General features: G+C 41.1%; 1 protein-coding gene across 1 annotated transcript in view; it reads right to left on the bottom strand.

Moving 5' to 3' along the window:
- CPNE8 (copine 8) overlaps nt 1–24,219 on the bottom strand; it is a 220,999-nt gene that overhangs the window by 16,194 nt on the left and 180,586 nt on the right. The window contains exons 14-17 of the mRNA XM_069977167.1: nt 9,805–9,851; nt 6,439–6,620; nt 1,982–2,109; nt 1,719–1,821 (exon numbers count right to left, since the gene is read on the bottom strand). Coding sequence (XP_069833268.1) covers nt 1,719–1,821; nt 1,982–2,109; nt 6,439–6,620; nt 9,805–9,851 — 460 coding nt within the window. The remainder of the gene's footprint in view (nt 1–1,718; nt 1,822–1,981; nt 2,110–6,438; nt 6,621–9,804; nt 9,852–24,219) is intronic.

Below are 24,219 nucleotides of genomic sequence, written 5' to 3' on the forward strand. Positions count from 1 at the left end.
ATAATAGAGGGAGGTGTCAACAACAATTTTGCAGACTTTGGAGACTAGACTATATGGTACCTGAATTTTCTAGAACAGATCACCTCAGAGCTGGCAGAGGAAAAGGAGCTGAGCTGAGCAGAGAGAAGCCGACCAGAAATGGCAAAACACCACCGCTTTGCAATTGATGGAGATGCACTAATTTCAGGGAAACTTTTGCTGTGGTCATATGCTGTGTGCATGCTGACATTGTCATTTCTTTCTTGTGGGCCCCTGGTATCACCTCCTTTGGGTTGTCTTGGGATTTCCCCCCCCTTTCCGCGCTGATTCAGTGCGTAATTTACGCTTGTATTACGCGCTGAATACGTGCGTATTCCACGCTGAAACAGAAAATCTGAGCCCCATTGATTTGTATAGGCTTCCGCTAGCGGAAGAATAAACATGAACTTTCAGCGAGGAAATTCCACAGTATGAACTGCAGAGCAGAATTTCCATTCAACACAATGAAAATTAGCTCTGCACCTATTTTAACGGCTAAAATGTCAGCGCTGATTCAGCGCAGAAATTCAGCTGCTTTTGCTCTGTAGGAACGAGCCCTTACTATTTTGACAACAATTACTCACTGTGACCATATCAAAGCTTACTGTATTTATGATCCTAGGAAAAATTACTGGTAGCTGCTTACTTTAGACTTTATTCAGATAACTACACAGAAAAAGGTCCAAAAGTTAGAGTCACTGTCGTTTTTTTTTTTTTGCAGAAATCAATAGTACAGGCCATTTTAGGAAACTTTGTAATTGGGTTTATTTGCCAAATCTGCCATTATCTGCATTTAAAAAGCCTTTTCCCAGGTCCCCCCTCCTTCCTCTTTTCCATCCACTGCAAAAAATCTGAAAATTGTGACTTGTTGCATCAGACATAGGGCCCTATTCCACCGGACGATTATCGTTCAGATTATCGTTAAATCGTTCGAATCTAAACGATAATCGTTCGGTTGAAATGCAGTTAACGATTAACGACCGAACGAGAAATCGTTGATCGCTTTATAATACCTTGACCTATTTTTATTGTTGCTCGTTCGCAAAACGTTCGCAAATTGTTCGTATTGAATAATACATCGTTCGGTCATTCGCAATAGATACGAACGCAATAGCGAAGAAAAAACTATCGCAATTACGATCATAAGTAACGATTATCGTTCCATGGAAATGAGTGAACGTTTTCAGGCCTTTCGCAATAGCGGTCGTTTGAGATCGTTAACGATTATGCAAACGATAATCTTCCGGTGGGATAGGGCCCATACTCTGTCTGTTCTAGGGAGATGAGAGGGGGGAGGAGGGAGGAGAGAGTTAGCCGACAGCAGAAAGCAGATAACCCAGGATTACAGGCACGGAGCTGGGTGATCGCTGTAATCAGAGCTCAGAGGGGTCAGTGGTGACTGTCAAAGGAAGTAGAGGGTGAGGTATTTGTAGATTAACTCTTTGTTGTCCTGTTTTGGTCTTTTATTTAGCTCTCTCCATAGGAAAACAATGAAGACAGGAGGGAGAGCTTCAAACAAAAATGCATTTTTCGACTAATAAACCCAATTACAAAGTTTCTTCAAAAAAAAAATTCACGACAGTGACACTTTAAAAGCCGGAATATTCATTAAAAAGCAGCAAATGAAGATGTTCTAAGCAAGCAAGTGTATTTTTTTTTACTTGGTGGAGACCTGGGAAGATTGTGTAACAATCACTTACATTTACTATAGCCTCCTTTGTCTGGGCCATGTCAGAGATAACTCCATCTGTAATAATCAGTAGAACAAAGTATTGGGAGCCATCTTTTATTGAGGCAGCATATCTGTATAAAAGAATTAGGCAACATACTGTTACTATTAGCTACACAAAAACAAATCCCCCCCACACCCACACACCCACACACTAAAAGAATATTAAAGACTATTAATATAGGGGGAAAAGGTGTAAGGTACCTGCTAAACTAGTAAGCAAAACATTATTACCTTGCTACATGATTAATTACTGGGGCGAAATTGGTTGGTCCATACAGCTGTACGCTTTTCAAGCTTCGGTAATATGCTTCCATCACACCTTCAATTCCTTGGCAGTATGGGTTTTGTGGATTGCCATTCTGTGGAACATAATAAATATATTACAACAAGTATAATATCTCAGATATAATGGTGGACCCCACCGGATCATAAAGTAATGGCATATACTAGTAATATGCCATAACCAGTTTATGCTTGTTTTTCCTTTTAAGATTTAGCCCTACTGTATTAAGAGTTTCTTACTTTAAGTACTCCAATATAAACTGGAAAGCAGAAACCTGCAGCTCCAGCAAAGAGAACAGGTTTTTGAAAATAGTAGAAAAAACAATTAACTGTCCCAATTAATACAGGAACCAAGAGGGAGGGGGACACTTCTGGACCTTATTTTAACTGCTAGGCCGGACAGAATATCAAAAGTAGAAGTGGGGGGTCATCTGGGTAATAGTGACCACAACAAAATAAGTTTTCATTTATGCTTTAACAAAATGATTAATAAGGGGCTACATAAACATTAAATTTTAGAAAGGCATCCTGGGTAGCTCTTGTGAATGACACATCCCCTATGGAAATAAACATAGCATAAATAGGAGAAAACTAACTACAGTAGTTAGGAATGCGATAAATGATTGCTAAAAAACAAGAATTCAGACTACTAAAACAATAAGGTAGTGGAGAAGCATTGAACAATTATAGGCAGAAGAATAAATTGTGTGAAAAAAAACTAATAAAAGAAGCTAAAATTGCAACAGAAAGGAGGATTGCCAAAAAAAGTAAAAAAAAAAAAATAAATCCCAAAATGTTCTTCATCTACACAAATAATAAGAGATTTAAAACTGAAAATATTGGTCCCCTCAAAAATAATCTGGGTGTAATGATGGCGGGGGATGAGGAAAAGGCCAGACTACTAAATACATTCTTCTCTACTGTAATCGCAGAGGAGAATCCTATAAAGATAACATAACTAGGAATTCTATAAATCCTCCCATAAATCTCATCTGCCTAACACAACAAGAAGTGAGGCGACGCCTTAAAAACATTAAAATTCACAAATCACTAGGCCCAGAAGGTACCCACCCTAGAGTTTTGCAAGAATTAAGTACTGTGTTAGACAGACCCTTATTCCTAATATAGATTCTATAATGACAGGGACTGGTCCACATGACTGGCGCAAAGCTAATGTGGTACCAGTATTTAAGAAGGGGTCAAAGAGTTATCCTGGAAACTATAGGCCTGTAAGTCTAACATCTATAGTGGGTAAATTATTTGACAGGTTTGTAAGAGATGGTATATTGGAGTATCTTAATGAAAATCTGCATGGGTTTATAAGGGATAGGACCTGTCAGACTAATCTGATCAGCTTCTATGAAGAGGTCAGTTATAGACTGGACATGGGGAAGGCTGTGGATGTTGTGTATCTGGACTTTTCATTTGATACTGTGCTGCCTGAAAGGTTGGTCTATAAAATAAGGATGCTGAGACTATGGGAAAATATATGCAAATGGGTAAGGAACTGCTTGAGTGATAGGAAACAGAGGGTGGTCATTGATGGAGCATATTCAGATTGGGTCCACTTTTTTATATGTTTATTAATGACCTTGTAGAGGGGCTACAGAGTGGATTCTACATTTTTGAAAATTATACTAAACTGGGTAAAGTAATCACCAAAGAGGAGGATAATATCATATTACAGAGACATGGCAAATGAGTTTTAATGTGGATAAATGTGAGGTTATGCATTTGGGCCGTAGAAATAATAAGTACAGTTATGTGCTAAATAATAAAACACTGGGTAAAACTGCTTCTGAAAAGGACCTGGGGCTGTTAGTGGACAGTAAACTCAACTTTAGTGATCAGTGCCAGGCAGCAGCTGCCAAGGCTAATAAAATAATGGGATGCATCAAAAGAGGCATAGATGCTAAGGATGAGAACATAGTTTTGCCTCTTTATAAACTACTGGTCAGACCACATATGGAATACTGTATATAGTTTTGGGCACCGGTATATAAGAAGGACACAGCAGAACTGGAGCAGATGCAGAGGAGGGCGACAAAGGTCATTAAGGGAATGGGTGGGTTACAGTACCAAGACAGGTTATCAAGCTTGGGGTTATTTAGTTTATAAAAAAAGACATCTTAGAGGCAATCTGATCACAATGTATAAATATATGAATGGACAGTACAGAGATCTTTCCAGTGGTCTTTTTACACCTAGGTCTGTAACCATGACAAGGGGGCATCCGCTACGTCTAGAAGAAAGAAGGTCTCACCATTAGCATAGATTCTTTACTGTAAGAGCAGTGAGATTGTGGAACTCTCTGCCACATGATGTTGTCATGGCTAATTCATTAAATAAGTTCAAGGGAGGCATGGATGCTTTTCTTGAAAAATACAATATTGCAAGTTATGAGCGTTAGATTTCTTGTGATACAGTACATTGATCCAGGGATTATTCTCATTGCTATATTGGAGTCAGTAAGGAATTTTCTCCCTGTGATGGGGCAATTGGCATCTGCCTCATAGGGGTTTTCACCTTCCTATGGATCAATTCAGTAGGGTTTCTCTAAGTTGAACTTGATGGACACTTGTCTTCCTTCAACCTTATTAACTATGTTACTTTGTTACTATGTAAAACAGCTAAACAGTTGCTTTACTGTTTTAGGGCACAACTTATCTGTCCGCGTTCCCCTTGTGTCCTCTTGTGTGTCTCCGGTGTCTTCTGCATTTCCGGTGTCCTATTCTGTGCCGTTACTCACAGAAATGGGACAGCGGCAGCAGACAAGAGTGGCAGCCTGCTCAGTAAATCACTGTCCCATCCAACCAGGGGAGCGAAAACAGGTAAGACTTTTTTTTCTTAACGAATTTTAAAAGAAAGTGTATGGTAATTTGCTTCATTAAAGGAAATTCTGTTTGCTCATCCCTAGTTATTAGCACAGAAAAAAGCTTTCACATCCAAGACAACACTTCATGGTAGACAGCTCAAACTCAGATGTAAAGTAGTGCACCCAGTTTCTGAAGCACTCAGAGCACAGCACTCATACATAGCACTCATGCATTCATGAGAGTCGCTATGTTGGGTTTATTATACTTATGTAAAAGCTATGAATAAGGGAACATGTAGCATCCAAAATGCACAGGTTTCTGTATAAGGATGGATTAAGCCACTAAAGTTTCATAAAGCACATTTAATAAAGCAATTAAAATGTTCATATTCCTCTGCAAGAATTTTCTCCATGTGCATGATGTCTTTAAAGGGGATTTTCAGCTAGTTATACGGAACTAACCTGCTGACAGATCCCTAGTGGGCACAGGGCACTCAGGATAAAGGTATGTCTGTTACATTCATCCTCGGCGCCATTCCCGTACTTTTTATTCTGAAATCATCAGCCTGGTGAGCTGTTAGGAGCACTAAGGGCAGGGCAACCGCCCCCCACCAGAACTGATCCAGCTTGCCCCCCTCCATTGATGATCAGTAGATGGGGCGGGCCAGTCACCCTTGATTGATAGTCATTACAACTACTCTTTCTTCTTGTTCTGTTTCAATTTTGTTCAACTGTACATGACAACTGACATCACTGTTTACAAGATTGATTCCAAGAACTCACTATTTTAGTGATTTACCCGTCTACTTTATCACCTGGAATTTTCCTTTGATTAAACAAGTTTGATCATGTATACTGTAATGCAGTTCTTTGAGCTCTATTTGTATTGTACTGTGGTATTGTTGTTATTTTTTCTGTTATAAAATAATAAAATTTATTGAGTTAAAAAGAAGGGGCAGGCCAGCCAAGGGGGGACTCAGAGCCATGCCCCCCATTGGACAATGGAGGGGGTCCGGCTGGATCGGTGCTAAAGTACTCCTAAAAGCTTACCGGGTTGAGAATTTCAGAATAAACAGCACATGAATGGTGCAGAGGATAAAGGTAATAGACATTCCTTCCTCCTCAGTACCCCGTGCCCACTAGAGAGCTATACTTGTCTAACCTCCTAATAGTTCCCCATTAACCTCACCTAAGCCAGATTGGGTGAGGCAGTAGATTTCCAATGAGGATGACCATGTGGCCCCCTATCAAGATGTATCTCATTAACTTGTACTGTGAAACCCGGGAACATAGAAAACATAATAGTCTGCAAGATAATACAGATTGCTTTTGAATGAAAAGGTTTCATGAATACATAAAATAGCTTCCTAGAAAGTCTTATAGCCTAGGCAGCTCCACCGTGCATGAAGCAAGGTGCCTCTGGCATTGTCACATCCAGTAAAGATCTGTCGCTCCGGGATACACAAGATAAATGTTCCCCCCCAGACAGTTGCATATTTAAACTATAAAATACATTTTTGATTTAGGTGCCCTGGGTTTTGCCTGTTCTTGTATGACAAAGAAAAATTTTATAAAACAAACAACAACTTACCAAAGCAAATTCATGACATACTCTTCCATCAGGTGGCAACTTTGCTCCAAAGCCTAATGCAGGAAACATTTTATCACTGTCATAATCCTGAATAATTTCTCCAACTGCTTTTAGTGCCATGCCATATGCATTCAGCTGATAAGGATTCATGTAGTGCAGAGAGGTGGGCTGTGCAGGGTTTCCTGTTTCATAATAAAGTTCATTGAGTGGTTATTACTTTTTTCTTTAAAAAGTAGCCAAGTATCTGCAGTAAGTTACTAACAAACAATGCATTTGTAAAAGGCAAAACATTTCAACATTTGCTCTAACACATACAGAATATGCAGCACTTGCGTACAGCCACAATTAAATACAATGAGGCACCACATGCTTTTCAAGTAAATGTTGAAACCTAATATAGTAATACTTAACATTAAGGTAAAATATCCTTATTTGTATCATCATTTTAGTTTTCTTCAGTTTTCAAAATGATTAAATATTTTCACATTAGTCTAATAGATTAACTATAAATAAGGTAAATGCTGATGTTAACCATGTTTGACTGACAATCTAATCTTAGGTGCCAAACCCCATTATATGAATTGCACTTTGCTTAAAAAATAAAGGGAATGCTAAAATACCACATCCTAGAGCTCAATTAATTCAATATTCCAGTTGCAAAGCTTTATAGATTACATAGTGAAATGCAAAATTATTATACCGCTTCAGTAGAAATGCCTCAAGACAAGGAAATGAGGCTCAGTAGTGTGTATGGCCTCCACATGCCTGTATGACCTCCCTACAATGCCTAGGCATGCTCTTGATGAGGCCGGTGGATGGTCTCCTAAGGGATCTCCTCCCAGACCTGGACTAAAGCATCAGTAATCTCCTGGACAGTCTGTGGTGTAACATGACGTTGGTGGATGTAGCATGACTAATGTCCCAGTTGTGCTCGATTAGACTCAGATCTGGAAAATGGGCAGGCCAGTCCATAGTATCAATGCATTTATAATGCATGAACTGCTGACACACTTCAGCCGCAATGTCATGCCTCAGTGGGGACCCAAGACCCAATGCATCTGCATACTGTAGGTCCCTGTAAGTAATGCCAGTAAGGGTACCTCTGGCTAGCACATGAAGGGCTGTGCAGCCCTCCAAAGAAATGTCTCTTAGGATGTAGGCGGCAGAATGTTCTCCACCATGTTTCCAGACACACTGTGTCTCCTATCATATGTGCTCACTGTGAACCTGCTCTATTCCATAAACAGCACAGGGTGTCAATGTCAAATCTGCCAAACCTGGTGTTCTTTGGCAAATGCCAATAACCATGCACTAGGCTGGGCTGTAAACAAGACACCAAGGTATAGGCGTCAGGCCCTTATACCACCCTCATGGAGTCAGTTTCTGACAGTTTGAGCAGACACATGTATATTAGTGATCACACCTACAATTCAGAAGAACTATACAATCTACAAAGCATATATACACAAAAATGCAATAAATAAAATCTTCATTTATTTATCTACAAAAAAACCTGTGGAAGGCATGGAGGAAAAGGAAGCCCTAGAGGCAAAATGTGCGTTGGGATTTGAGGTGGGGTCCTTTTTGTCCACACATTACATGGGGTGACCAGCAAGTAAAGTGGTTCTTTTATTTCTTTCTCCCTGTGTGTCATTTAACAGTGTACCACTGGGTCACTCATATTTTTTATCGTTGCATATAAGGGGAATGCTATTGTGTTATCTGCATGTACTTTATACATGTACTTTGATTTATCACATATTACTTGTACTTGCTGGCCTAACAACTTATGTATTGTCACTTTGTTTTGGTGGGTAGGTGGGACCCTACACTTGCATCTTGCATTGTTTTCAGGGAGAATGCTTTGACATGTTTCACGTGGATGGATTAATAAAGATTATATTTATTACATTTTTGTGTTAATTGTATTTATACTAGTGGGGATAACATGTTATGTTATGACATGTTATGTTAGTGTTATGACATGGATATTATTGGGTTGCTGGAGGTAATTTTGCAGGGCTCTGGCAGTGCTCCTCCTGTTCCACCTTGCACAAAGTAGAAGGTAGCAGTCCTGCCACTGGATTGTTGCCCTCCTACAGCCCCCACCATGTCTCCTGGTGTACTGGTCTGGTATCTGTTCCATGTTCTGAACACTGTGCTGAGAGACACAGCTTTCTTACCACATCTTGCATTTATGTCTATCTATCCTGGATGAGCTACAGTATACTACCTGAGCAACTTCTGTGGGTTGTGGACACAGCCTCATCCTAGCTCTAGGGGTAAGAGCAATGTCAAAATGCAAAAGTAACCAAAACAACAGATAAAAAGGATGAGAACAGATAAATGGTCTGTGGTCACCACCTGCAGAATCTCTCCTTGGTAACTGTTTTCTGTTCCATTGGCACAACAGCAGGAGAAATTGATTCACAATCAGTGTAGCTTCCTAAGAGTATGTTCACACTACGGAGTCCGTGTGGTGGGTATTGCTTGAATTTGTGCCTGTCCCTTTGAAATGTCAATTCTTAGAGTGGACTGCACTTAAGAAATGACATTGAGTCAATGGGACCAGCAGAACTTTAAAGCACAAACTCTGCTTGAAATTCCACACTGATTTCCAGTGTGAACATACCCTAACTGAACCATCTGATTTCACAGGCCTGTGTTTGACTTGGAGTAACATTGTGTTGTTTCCTTTATTTATTTATTTTTGAGCAGTATTGTTATTTTTCACTAATAATCTTAAAACATATACAAAAAACCTGAACCCAACTAACTGACATTTAATAGGTAAAAGTTTATACTTCTCTTCACTCAATGTTCCAGATTGTTATCATTAAAGGCTATGAACACCTTTGCATTGATTCTTTTTATTGTTGATCTGCTTCTTGAATTTTGTAAATAGTCTTGTAGGCTGCTACTCAGAGAGACTCAAAGTCCGTCATAAGGACTTTCTGCTCTCTCTGTTTTAGAGACAGCATCAGGAAAGAAGAGGGGGTTACACACCAGCTCAGAATGTGGACAGGGTCAACAGAAACCATAGAGGACAGTTCACACAGGCTGGAAAAAGAGAGGAGAGCAAACAAAAAGGAAGTCTGCAGGGGTGAATTATATAGACTGTATACAAGTATACAAGGAACAAAGAGCTCACACAGCTACCTGTTGTGGCTTTAGGAGCAATAGTAAGTAAATTTTTTTATTGAAGACCTATAGAGAAAATAGTTTTTCCCCTCCACAATAATAGGTAGAAAGCAAGAGTAACCATTGCCTTTAAGTTATGATACAGTAAGACTTTGTGGTCATGTTGGATACTTTATTTTATGCCATCTATGATTCTGGACAAATATAAACATAAATCAGACTTACCATTTGATGCGGTGAAGTCTATGGCAACTGTAAAATTAATTTGGGTCCTATAACACAAAGTTAATAATTAATACCTTTCCTACAAATCAATGTTGTGATTATGGATAATATACAGTATTAATCTATAATCCATAAACTAAACTTTTCATGATTTTTTTAAAAAAAGGAAAGTAAGTCAAAGCTAAAAGGCATACAGGACGAGGTTTCTGGGTATCTTTTTTGAGAATGGTATTAGGAAACAGGATCCGAATTTGCCCCTTGGAAACAACGGCTGTTGTTTCCAATTAACACACAGCTGTCCTTTCCATAATGCAATGACTGGGTTCACACACAGTATATTTCAGTCAGTATTTTGAAACCTAAACCAGGAGTGGATGGAAAACACAGAAAGGATCTGTTCACACAATGTTGAAATTGAGTGGATGGACGCCATATAACGGTAAATAACTGCCATTATTTCAATACAACAGACGTTGTTTTAAAATAACAGCAAATATTTGCTATTAAATGGCGGCCATCCACTCAATTTCTACATTGTGTGAACAGAGATTTTCTGTGTTTTAAATCCACTCCTGGTTTTGTTTTCAATGTGAGGACCAAAATACTGACTGAAATATACTGTGTGAACCCAGCCTTAGGCCATGTTCACATGGCGTAAGAGACTGGCCGTTCCGTTCTCTGAAAAGATCATCCCTGCTAGTACTGCAGTACCGGCCAGATGATCTTTATGGCCGTAGAGTTCTGATGCAGGCGCATCAGCGCACGCCTGCATCAGAGCTTCCCACTGCACGCTATGGAGCAAGCGGCCGGAGCCGCTCGCTTTATAGTGTGCACTGACATGGGTTTCTGTCTGTACTGTTTTCTGCCTAAAACTGCAGTTTACCTGCAAAATTGTGCAGCTAAAAACAACCTAGATAAAAGCTTGCTGCTTCATGTGGCTGTACCCTTTATAACCTTCAAACTAGGGCTGGGCAATTAATCAAATTTATTTAATTAATTTGCCCAGTGATTGTCACACAATAAAATTTTGGTCCTGCCCCTGGCAGAGGCTCTGCCTTTCACACAGGAGCGGGTAGTGCAGCCTGTATTGTATTTGAATAAACTGTGTTCCAGTGCTGTTAAGAGTTGAGGGGAAGAGGAGTCACATGTCATCATACAGATGGGGAAGCATGACCTTTGCAGGTAATGCTGCAGCCTTCCTGACACACAGCCTGTTGAACTGTGTGCTGGATGGGTTATAACTAGAGATAAGCGAGTACTAAAATGCTCGGGTGCTCGATACTCGACAAATATTTCCAGATGCTCGGGTACTTGTTTCAAGTAATGAACCCCATTTAAGTAAATGGGAAACTCAAGCATTTTTGCAGGGGACCAAAGCTCTGCACAGGGAAGGTTGCCTGAAAACCTGGAAACCTCAGAAAATAATGGAAACACCACGCAAATGGACAGGAAATAGCAGGGGCAGCATACATAGATGCCTCGGGGGCTGGCTACAGATCCCATCCAGCCAAGAGACAGCAACAGGACAAATTGACTCAAGTCCAACCCAGCAGCCAAGAGTGGCAAAAAAAATGTTCTTAGAAGGATTGTTGTGTTCTTAGTGTTTGATTCCTGCCTAACCGCACACTAATTCCCTGCCTAACACTCTCCCTGACAGACAGAAGTTTTCTCCCTATTCTCTTCCAGCCTGTGTCTGACGGGAGCACGGCTGGACCTAATTCATATATGCCCAGGTCATCTGATCTGGCAAGCCAATCGCTGCTATCGACATAAAGGGTTCCCACATGATGCTACAAGTTCCTAAAGACTATACTGCATGATGATTGACTGAAAAAAGCTGCCAAACATGCAGGAAGAGGAAGATGCCACTGTCTCGAGTAACGCAAGTAACGAGCACCATAGAGTACCCTAATACTCGAACGAGTACCAAGCTTGGACGAGCATGCCTGCTCATTTCTAGTTATAATATATATCAGTCGATTGTGTGGGGGAGAGCTGCAGCATGTTCATTCTTGGAGAGGAGAGGTGCAAAAGAAATAAGACAGGCAGAATTACAGGTGGAATCTGCTGCAAGGACTCTGTTTGTAAATTCAGCCTCTTTTACTCAATGTTCAAGGGCCCTAACACCAGTTGGGGTTTTCCCTCTGTGTGGTCACCTGTGACCTCTGATAGTCTGTGTGCATCCTACCTCCTCCTCCCTGAACAGTGTGCAGGATCCTCTGCCCCTGCTGTAAACCTGTTAATTCTTCTCTCTCCTCTTTCTTTTATCTCTTTCTGTCTTTACCCTTATCTCTCATCTATCTATCTATCTATCTATCTATCTATCTATCTATCTATCTATCTATCTATCCCCTTCCTCTTTTTCCTCTGTCTGTCTATAAATCTAATTTATATATGGTATGTATAAACCAGGTTATATACATATACACCCAGCTCTAGAATAAAACAACATAACAGCGATATCACAAGTAATAGTATACCAACAAAAAAATCTCACTATAGTATACTCTGCAAAACCATCTGCTGCATGAGGCCTAAGTCAATGGGGGAGATTTATCAAAGGGTGTAAAATTTAGACTGGTGCAAACTGCACACAGAAACCAATAACAGCTCCTCTTTCCTTTCAGCACTGCCTAAAGCTGAGCTGTGATTGGTTGCAGTGGGTAGTTTGCACAAGTCTAAATTTTACACCCTTTGATTTAGACTGGTCCAACGTGGTCCAATGTGTTTCCAGTGGACCTCCACATGTCTCACTCCGACCTTTTAAAAAAACACAATACACTATTATACTACCAAGACTTAACTAATCCAGATACACAATCTCATATCATTTTAAGTAGTGTCCTGAGACGTTTGGTACATAAGCAGTTGTATAATAACAGTCCATTTGGCATCCTGCTATTCTGCAAGTCTATTGGTGTAGCTTCAGGTTAGGTAGGTGCATCGGCTGGTAGCACCAAACACTAGCCAAACTTTTCCGCAAACAATTCTACAGTCCTGAGTTCCTCCAGTAAGGTACGGATCCACTCGTGGGACAAAAAGCTCCTGCATGTTTCAGTGTTACCAAACACCTTCGTCAGCCCCCTGTCCCTGCTCATTTGGACAACTGGGCAAGGATCCCTGCATGGATTTTGTGCACAGGAAGGGAGATAAAGTAGTAACAAGTCTGAGAAAGACAAAGAAAGGCAAACCTGTGACAGCTCTTACTCCATTGGTAGTTTCTAAAGTATTCCAATGTCACTATTTGTAAAGATCATAGAAGTAAGATTTCCTCTGCATTTTATCATTTGCCTTAGAGGGAGGGGATAGAGAGATCAGCAGCTATGCAAAGCACGCTGGAAGATGTAGTTTCTCGGGTCGTGCCATCTCGAAAAGAGATGGCACAAGAAAAATTTCAGTGGAGGATTGGGAACACCCCTTTAAACAAACAGCACGATTAATACATAAACTTTCAATGTTTAATGCAATGACATATAGAGGAATACATAAGAATGCATTAGGTGTCAACAGCAAATTGGTTACTTGGGGAAGAATGTACATTGTTATTATATGGGCCACATTATAGATCTCAGCTGTCTAGCCTATTAGATGCCATGGTAAATAACAATGGTGGTTGAAGAGAGCCACCTCCATAAGCCCATCAGCCCTTTCTCAACCAAATGGGGAAAAGCAGGGCCTAACTGGTTGCCTGTCAGTGTTAGGCTATGTTCACACAATGTCTTTTCATCCCTGCTTAAAATGACGTCCGTCATTTTGAGTCTAAAATAACAGACGTTATTTGGCATCCTGACCTCCCCTTGGTGCACTGACGGGTGTTTGTACATTATTCTAGTTTTAGTTACTAATTGGCATTTGGATGCGGCTTAATTGAAAAGTCCATTGAATTTAATAGTAAAAACGGAGAAAGAACGGTGGAAAAAGAAAAACTGTGTGTGAACAACTAATTAAGAACGTCCGCTGTTTTCAAAAAACGTTCGAAAATAATGATCATGTTCATTATTTTGCCGTCCGCGGCAAAAACGTCCGTTATTTAATACACTATGTGCATTGGACGTCCGTCTTCCCATTGACTTCAATGCATTGACATTGCAGTAAGTTAATTTGCGGCAAAAACATCAGTTTTTTAAATAAGAAAATCGTACGCCTTTTCTCTATTTTTGACGTTGTGTGAACATAGCCTTACACTGAAAGACATAACACACTGCACTACTTAGTAGAGTAGAACAAATTATGTAAGTGATCAAATGGTTTCATATTCAGATTCCCTTGTAGGATTACTGAATAGTGCAACAAAAAGTGTTCAATTACAATGAGTTTTTTTTTTTTATTTAGAATTAACCAAAATACAGATTGTTGCACAAAAACAAGTCCCTACATGGCCATGTAAAAAATTCTAAGAAGTTACATCTGCTAGACTAAGAGCTCCAAAATAAACCAGTACTTAAGGGGTTAATACATTAGCAACAAGGTGGCAGGAATTAGGCTCCATTATAAGTCTAAACAACATTTCTAAACCTTTACAAAATAATTGCACAAATGGTTGTAGATCTTCAAACTCTCCATGACTATCTCCAATGACCAAGAATAACACTGCATATAATAAGCTTTCTTTGTAACAGATTTCCTTCCATAAAATGTGACCTCAACCTACACTGTATTCTATACAGAAAACACAGTATATTATTCATTTGTTCTATCTTTGACTCATTTAGCTATCTATTGTCATTAAACCCCATGTGGTATCTGTGAAGGTCACAATGCATTTGGAAAGTCTGATCATGTATAAATCTTGCTAAAAGCGTAAAGTGTTTTCAACAAGTACGGAGGCCATGATGTTGCTTGGAAACTATAATCTACCGAGCTATTTTTATGACCAGAAGGCGGAACACAACCATTTCTATTAGCAAACAATCCATTTAAAGTGCATGTACTGGACAAGCTTCACCTCAATAAACTATCTATCTATGCTATAGCCATGGTGTTAACAATTTTTACATCAAAACACATACACATTAAGGTTAATAGTAATCTATCTTATTAATGCAGCTCCAATTATATTTTTATTCTGTTATAAAAGTCGTCATCAAATAAAAAAAACAAAAACAAAGCAAAACTGAAGGCAAAATATGGATGTCAAAGGCTGTGCTTCTTTTTGATGACTACTTAAGTGTATTTCATTTAGCACTGAATTAGGAAATACTGGCAAAATGATGTGCACAAACTGCAATGTCTAGAGACAGCCTTAAAGAAATAACCTCATTTAGGGTGGATTTACACATAACAGAATAGCAGCGGATTTCAGTATGTAATCCTATTCAAACTGACAGTACGAGAATCGCATCGGATTTCGCTGCAAACTCACAGTGTAAAATCCACTGCAGTTCCATTATGTGTGAGCCCACCCTTAAAGAGTCACTGTCGTATTTTTTTTTTGCAGAAATCAATAGTCCAGGCGATTTTAAGAAACTTTGTAATTGGGTTTATTAGCCAAATCTGCCATTATCTGCATGTAAAAAGCCTTTTCCCAGGTCCCCCCTCCTTCCTCTTTTTCATCCACTCTGAAAAATCTGAAAATTGTGACTTGTTGCAGGAGACGTACCCTGTCTGTTCTAGGGAGAGGGGAGGGGGGAGGAGGAAGGAGGGAGTTAGCCGGCAGCAGAAAGCAGATAACAGAGGATTACAGGCACGGAGCTGGGTGACAGCTGTAATCCGAGCTCAGACAGGTCACTGGTGATGGTCAGAACAGATAACGGGTGAGGGATTTGTAGATTAACTCTTTGTTGTCCTGTTTTGGTCTTTTCTTTAGCTCTCTCCATAGGAGAACAATGAAGATGGGGGGAGAGCTTCAAACTGCTTTTTCATGATAAAAATGCATTTTTCGGATAATAAACCCAATTACAAAGTTTCTTAAAATCGCCTGGACTATTGATTTCTGCAAAAAAAAAAATTCACGACAGCGACACTTTAAAGTATTTAGTGCAATAATGTGCATCTACAGAGAAATAGCCACACCTGTCTGATAATAAGAGTAATTGATATACGGTACTTCATATGAAATAATTTGATATACTTGTGTGAGCATGACAAAATGATTAACTTATCATAAAGTTAATAATTCAAAACCATTTGCGGGAAAAGCTCACACAGTTACTTGCACAAGTAGTTGAAATATATTTTTGGGAAAATATACGCTCATTTAAAAGAGAAGTCCAGCGAATTTTGTATTGTATTGCCCCCAAAAGTTATACAAATCACCAATATACACTTATTACGGGAAATGCTTGTAAAGTGCTTTTTTCCCTGCACTTACTACTGCATCAAGGCTTCACTTCCTGGATAACATGGTGATGTCACGACCCGACTCCCAGAGCTGTGCGGGCTGTGGCTGCTGGAGAGGATGATGGCAGAGCGATGCTTAAAGGAACAAATCCGTCTAATCGAGCTAAGATGGTTCCCTGAACCGCTGTATACAGCTCCTGCAGCAGCCACGGCAGGAGCTGTATATCCGAAAAAAAGCACTTAAATCCCCCGGGCACATAACAGGCAGAGACGGGGAGTAGCTCCCAGTCTGTCACAACTCACCGCACTCTGCCTGTCAGCGTGCTCTGAGGGATGATCGACAGGCATAGAGGCCAGTAACAGGACCTCTCTGCCTGTCATTCATCCCCTCAAAACGCGCTGACAGGCAGAGTGTGGTGACTAGACAGAGGCAGGGAGCCGCCCAGATGACTACCTCCCCTCTGCCTATCACACGCCCTGAGGATTAAAGTGCTTTTTTCAAATATAAAGCTCCTGCTGCAGGAGCTTTATACAGCGGTTCAGGGAACCATATCAGCCCAATTGGGCTGATTGGTTTCCTTCAGTGTCCCTCCAGTGCTCTGTGTCCCTCAGTGACCCCCTGCCGTCATCCTCTCCAGCAGCCACAGCCCGCACAGCTCTGGGAGTCGGGTCGTGACATCACCATGTTATCCAGGAAGTGAAGCCTTGATGCAGTAGTAAGTGCAGGGAAAATAGCACTTACTCCTATAGGCTATGTTCACACAACGTCAAAATTAATGAAAAGGCGGGCGATTTTCAAATAAAATAAAAAAACGTCAGTTTTTGCCGCAATTTAACTGACTGCAATGGCAATGCATTGAGGATAATGGAAAGACAATGTCTTTTGCAAACAGCGGATGTTTTTTATTAGTTGTTCACACACAGTTTTCCTTTTGTCACCGTTCTTTCTCCGTCTTTACTATTAAATTCAATGGACTTTTCAATTAAGACACACCCAAAGTTCAATTAGTAACCCCAAACTAGAATAATGTACAAACACCAGTCATTGTACTAAGGGGAGGCCAGGCTGCTAAATGACGTCTATTATTTTAGCCTTAAAATAACGGACGTCATTTTAAACGGAGCTGAAAAAACGTTTTGTGAACATAGCCTAAGTCAATGCTGTATCTTAAATCATTGTCCTAGTATACAAGTATGCATTGTACTTGGGATTCAATGCTGATCGATTCTCTAGCCTCTTTTAGTAATTACAGTCAGTAAATTGAAATTTTTGAGGCTGAAGAATTTTAAACCTTTCAAGTTAAATGAAGCATCAAATAGACTTCTAGTGCACTGTGAAAAATGAAGAATTAAATCATGAGATGTTAATTTATATTTAAACTCATCTTTGCTGACAATAATAATTAACCAGATTTTTGCATAAACGGATGTATGGATGATCCCAAGGTTTTCCAGCAGAGCATTGGCCAGATTATCTGCTTACTTGTTTTCCTCCAATGGTGCATCCTTGTGCCTCCCTGGGCCCGGACCGAAGTCCCCTCACCCTTACCCCCCGAAATTGCTGAATTATGCACAGGCACAAACTTTATAAACACAAATACTCAAAATATAGTAATGTGACCATATAAAGGGGTTTTCCCATTTCATCTATTCTAGTTTAACTTTTAGGGCACCTCAAATAAAATACCTTTTTAAGCACATGAATTTAGCAAATGTGCCTCCTTTTTCTGATGTGTACTTTTTCCCTCTCATTGTTGACATTCACTTGTCTAGATTATGACCACCATTCTCCTGTAAAAGCAGTGGTCTGACTATACCTCTTAATACATATATGTATTCATATACAGTGTGCATATGCTTTCACCACAGACCAACACATACAGTATGTGTTCTCATGACTTACAGTCATGTACATGGTATATGCAGCCAAACATACATTTTCTCATTTATTGCACACACACATGTGTTCACTATATAGAGGCACAGATAAATGCACATGACAAACTCACAAATCAAACACATTTAGTTACTACAGGATGTACAAATTTAGGCTATGTTCATACGATGTAATACAGCGACCGTACTTTACGTCCTATTTATTCAGTGGCAAACTACAGCCACTGTCTTACATGCTCCTGCGTCCGACACTGCCATATCAACCGCACGAACATTATCTTTTTCCCATTTGGATTGTGGGCGGTTTTGGGTGTGCCCACAATCCAATTGAGCATTGAACCCAATGTAAAGTATGGCCGGAAGCTGTACTTTACATTGTGTGCACAACTATTTTCTACGGCTGCTGCTCAACGAACTGCTGCCATAGAGAATAGATAGGCTGCTTGGCTGTAACTTATAATGCAACTAGCCAGCAGTATAGTAATGCTGGTATGTCCTACAGTATATTATGCAAACCAAAGACAATTAAGGACTACTGCAAACCCACTGCCTCTACCAAGCATAAATCACCAGATACCAATGATCACATATCTACAAGATTAGTATTAGCAGGCAGCAAAAGACAGACTACTGCCTGTACAGAAAACCAACAGACAGAAGCTCAGGAGCGTCTCTCACAGGTACCAGATCACCTGCACATATTCTGTGGTAGCCCTGTCCTAGGCAGAAACCCAGCCAGAAGCAGTGTGAGGCCCCGCCCCCTCCTCCTCACTGTTTACTCTACATGCTTTCCCTTCTCTAGTCCTTTAGGAGCAGGCCCTATATGCTCTTGGGCATCCTCGCCCATTTTTGGGAGAGGATGCCCAAAAATTGCATGAGGGTGTAATGTTCTGTAGTTTAATACAGTTGCCCACCTTTTAAAGTGCCCAGTCTGTAGCATCTTCTAATGCACAGCTCCACTGAATGGGGGCATATTACTCCTTATATAGGGTATATGCTGGTTTCTATAAAACACTGCAACAAAGAGTAATTATTAGTAATTTCTATATATCCATCCCAGATTTGTGTATCAGGACCGTCTCATAATCCTGTCTATCTATCTATCTATCTATCTCCTCTCTCTCTCTCTCTCTCTCTCCTATTTATCATCTATCTATGTTGAGTTATATGTTGGTCTATGTTGGTGTAGCTCACAGTGTCTCAGTACAGGGCCGAGGTGAACTAAAAAAGCCCTTCCTTCAAGGGCATAAAATGTAAAACCAAGAAATTTAAAGAAATTATAGTCCTCAAAACCTTGTAGTCTAATGCATATTCTATAATGACATAATGGTATATGCTCTGTCCAATACGGAAATATGAACAAGCGGTAATAAAAACAAACATATGTTTAATCAAGAGGCAGACAACACGATAGGTAAAAAAAAAGACATAAAAATAGATAAAAAGTACAAACTAAAACTATATATCGCCACAGAGCCCTGTCAGCCTAACCAATATACTGTATGTCTATGCGCGGTCCTCAGTCACTAGTTGTTAAAGGATAGTGAATAATGCGCCAAAATTGCGAAATAAAAAATGTCACACTGCAACTGCTGAAATGAGCCCAACGCTGAGGATTAACAGTATCAGCAGGAATTGCTACATTTGGTGTCAACGGTAACTCTGTTCACATCTGTGTTGAATGTGTTATAACTTAAAGGGTTGATGTCCGGGCAGCTTGAAAAAGGACAGTTCATACAATCCGTTATAACAGCTACTTTCCTGTTCCCTAAATCCCATGCCACTGATGAAGGGGTGCACCTTGAACACCCCCCTTTTCAATACATCTCATACTCTCAGATTTGGCTATGTTCACACTACGTTAAAGCACGCCTTTGTACGCCTGTGAACACTGCCCACATTTCAATGGGATCCCGGCCGGAGCGTATACACTTCTTATACGCTTCGGCCGGGATCCCATGTGGACCCGCAAATAACTGACATGTCAGTTTTCTGCAGCCGCAATTCAGTGAATTGCGGCCGCAGAAACCCATGTCAGTTCACACAATGAAGCGAGCGGCTCTGGCCGCTTGCTTCATTGTGTGCTGTGGGAGGTTCTGATGCGGGTGCGCGCCCCATCAGAAAACTGGGCCGGGTCTCGGAACTACTGGTTGTTCACGTACTCTCTTATTTTTCTTTTTTTCTGGCTCCTCTATTAGGCCTTCAGTAATTAAATTATTTGGTTGCAGGGCTGATGTACTTATGGTCAAAGGTTTCATGATAAAGTAATATACTGTGTAAAATCAGTGCATTGATGAGGTGGTTTATCTAAGCCTGTTGTGTTATACAAGATGTTTTATATCCACAACATAGTACAGAACAATGCTATGAAAATCAAGTAACAGCATAAAACAATGCGCTTTAGCTTTAAGTCCATTACTGAAATGGAGTACTGTATTTTAGATGGTAGATTTTGTGTGAACAGAGTGTTCATATTGTTACCAAAAATAGAATACAAAACTCAGAGGCAAAGTCCAGATAAAATAAGAGAGTTTCTGCTGTGACTAAATATTATCACCTTTCATAGATTCCCTTTATTCAAACGTGCTGCAGAATTCCCACTACTGTGTCTTTCTCACAATTCACCTATGTGTTAGGATTTATTGCTCACACCATCATATTGTGTGGCCTTTCACACCGAGGTGATATTTTATATTCAGTTTCGTTTTATCTGTAAAAAAGGGCAAAATCTATTCATGTTTGAAGACTTTGAGCAGGGCCGCTTCTGCCATAAGAAGTAATGAGAATTCAGTCTCAGGTGCAGATTCTGAGGTCCCTGAGGGGGCGGCACAATCACTTCCTGTCAATTTAGTTAAGTCACTTCTGACTTAAGCCCCTATTACACGGGGTGACAAAGAGGGGTGAGTACAGGGGGGGCCGCGGGGAGCTGCCCGGGGAGCCCATAGCAGATAGCAGAGGTCTGCTGCCGCCGCTCCTGTTCCACTGATCGTCGGCAGCAGATTGCTGCTATCATACTCGTTTGTCTTTCAACATGTTGAAAGACAAACGACTGCAACGATCAGCTGACAGCGTTGCCTTCTATTACACAAAACAATTATGGTCTGTAACTGCGATTAGGGAGTCTTTGCAGAGGGAGGTGTTATGGGTAGTGCTAAAAGGAGGTCACTAATAAAGATGCTCTTGGAGGTAGTTTACTGTATGAGGTGGTCTCTACCTTTACAGGGGCACTCTAGAAGGGAGATGAACTATAAAGCGGTGAGGGATAAGTTGATGATGTGGGTCCCTGCTTTATAGTCCACCATCATCTCACCTACTGCCACCTCTGTCCTTGACAGGAACTGTCCAGGGCAGGAGAGGTTTTCTATGGGGATTTGTTACTGCTCTGGATAGTTCCAGACATGGAAGGAGGTGGCAGCATGTCAGGCTGGAAAGATTACAACACTTCCTGCAGAACATACAGCAGCTGATTAGTACTTGAAGGCTTGAGTTTTTGAAATAGATGTAATTCACAAATCTGTATAACTTTCTGACACTGCAGTAAATGAGACATGCCATTATTTACTCAAGCAGCTTGTGACAGCCTAATGCAGCAACTAGAGAAGCCACCATGGATAAAAATTCACAGTGGCAGAGCCACAAACCTTTGACAGCGTATCATAGATTAGTGACAGGGAAACAGAACAGAATTATGTATCACTTACATTGTTCAGTGTAGATGCTTCTGAGATACTCTCCTGGATAATTAGGACTCTGAGCACTACACCCCAGTCCTTTCCATTATGTGCATGTGCTCAGTAGCCCTCAATGTTTAAGAGCACCAGCTTCCTCTGGCCGCCAGTTGCTGATTGGCAGTTGTCTATCTATACTGTGTACAGGCAGACAGCTGTCAGTCAGCAGCCAAAGGCTTGAGGGAGTGGTAGGGCATAAAGCCCATTGTCCTGCACAACAGAATGGCTAAAGAAAATTAAGTATACAGTAAAACCTCGTTTCTGAACACCTCGGAGTTCGAATAATTCGGTTTTCGAACTAAATTTCCCCCTGAAGTTTTGCTCGGTATCTGAACATTGCTCGGTATCCGAACAAAACCAGGGGGATAACTGTCAGCTGAACTGATGTTCAGCTGACAGTTAGAGGTGTTCGGAACACTGAGAGGCAGGAGCGGGCAGCTATTTAAACTTGCCGCCGTGCTCCTGCTCCAATCAGCTGCAGGGGACACCCTGTAAAGAAGTGGGGAATTCCATCATAATGATGGAATCCCCCACTTCTTTACAGGGTGTCCCCGGCAGCTGAGAGGAGCAGGAGCTCCAGGAGCAAGTTTAAATAGCCGACCGCTCCGGCCTCTCACTGCGGGGACAGGCTGTAAAGAAGCCGTCTCCCAGCGCTGTCCTCCTGTCTCTCCCCACCAGCCCCTCCGCCGGCCCGGAGCGCTTCCGATAAACTTACCCAGCCTGTACACCCCTATAGACTGCGGCGCGCCCGTGCTGTTGCGCCCGCAGCCCCGCTCACCAGTTTCTTGCTCCCGCTGCTCCCCGCTGCCTCTGCAGACTCTCTCTTACCCTACAGAGGCGGCGGGGAGCAGCGGGAGCAAGAAGCTGGTGAGCGGGGCTGCGGGCGCAACAGCACGGGCAGTCTATAGGGGTGTACAGGCTGGGTAAGTTTATCGGAAGCGCTCCGGGCCGGTGGGGGGGGGGGGGGGGGGGAGCGGAGGGGCTGGTGGGGAGAGACAGGAGGACAGCGCTGGGAGCCGGCTTCTTTACAGCCTGTCCCCGCAGTGAGAGGCAGGAGCGGGCGGCTATTTAAACTTGCCGCCGTGCTCCTGCTCCTCTCAGCTGCCGGGGACACCCTGTAAAGAAGTGGGGAATCCCATCATTATGATGGGATTCCCCACTTCTTTACAGGGTGTCCCCCGCAGCTGATTGGAGCAGGAGCACGGCGGCAAGTTTAAATAGCCGCCCGCTCCCGCCTCTCACTGTTGCGGGGGATGTGGAGTGTTTTTGCACTCTGTGGGCCGAGTGTAAAAACCAATTAATCACCAATTTACATTGTTCCTTATGGGAACTTACAACTCGGTTTTCGAACTGCTCGGTTATGGAACAGCCTTCCAGAACCAATTATGTTCGAAAACCGAGGTACCACTGTACTTCACTCTGTTCAGCACTTCTGTCACTAGCGAAACTCTGGTGTTTTACATTGTTTCTCTTAATTAAAACACATTACAAAGTTATATAATTTGTAATGTGTGTTAATTAGCTATATAGCCTGGTGTCTGATTGGCTTAGCAAGCTGGAAGCCATGTGATCCCATCCAGCCATTGAAAAAGCTGCAGGTGCACATGTGCACCAGTAGCCTTTTCTCTCTCATTCATTACACTGGAACCCAGAAGTAAGGGAGAACTGAAGATTGACTGGAGCTGACTGTGGCCAGCAGATAATTCAAGCGGTGATTATCTCTGGAGTTGTCCTTTAAATACATGCCATCCTCATTATGCACTATTTAAGCTAAGAAATAAGTTAACTACATTTTTTTAACTATCCTCACATAGAATCTGCCAGTTCTGATTTATTTACATTATACAGCTTTTATAATACCATATCATTTTTTGGCCATCAAAGTATATATGGGTATTCTTAATCATATTGCAAGACTACAACCACAGGGAAGCAGAGAGCAAGACACTGAGAAAATGCCTACAAGAAAGTAATTGTGAGTGGGAGTATTTTTCACAGGGCTGATGTTTATGACCTTACTGTTCTATGTTTAGCTGACAGTAGCAAGTGTTTCTGCTGAATGTAACATACCTTTTAATCAGTGAAAGGCTACTGAAAAGCATCATCAATAGATATATCACAGATGAAAATCTCTTCTAGACTGTAAGACTTTTACAGCTACCTCTGCAATTTCTAATATTTCTTCCTATACTCTTATTAGCATCATTGTCTTAGGGGCTACATTTTAAAAAATCTGCTTTCACATTTTTCTTTGAATTACTAATCAAGCAAAAACATCATACCAGAAAACCAACCATGCTTTTATATATTCAGTCATAACTTATGAAACAGCCCGCAATTTATATGGAATATCCGGAATTAATGCAACCCACAGTAACAATTGATACATACAGTACACTCATGTTGCAAGGCAAGAATTATAATTATACACATGCAATTATTACAAGATGATGGGCAGGTAATGAAACAACATCAGGTGAAATCTGTTGGGACAGTGTCCATACAGTACAGC

This window comes from Dendropsophus ebraccatus, chromosome 1 (assembly GCF_027789765.1).
Source record: "Dendropsophus ebraccatus isolate aDenEbr1 chromosome 1, aDenEbr1.pat, whole genome shotgun sequence".
Taxonomy (NCBI): domain Eukaryota; kingdom Metazoa; phylum Chordata; class Amphibia; order Anura; family Hylidae; genus Dendropsophus; species Dendropsophus ebraccatus.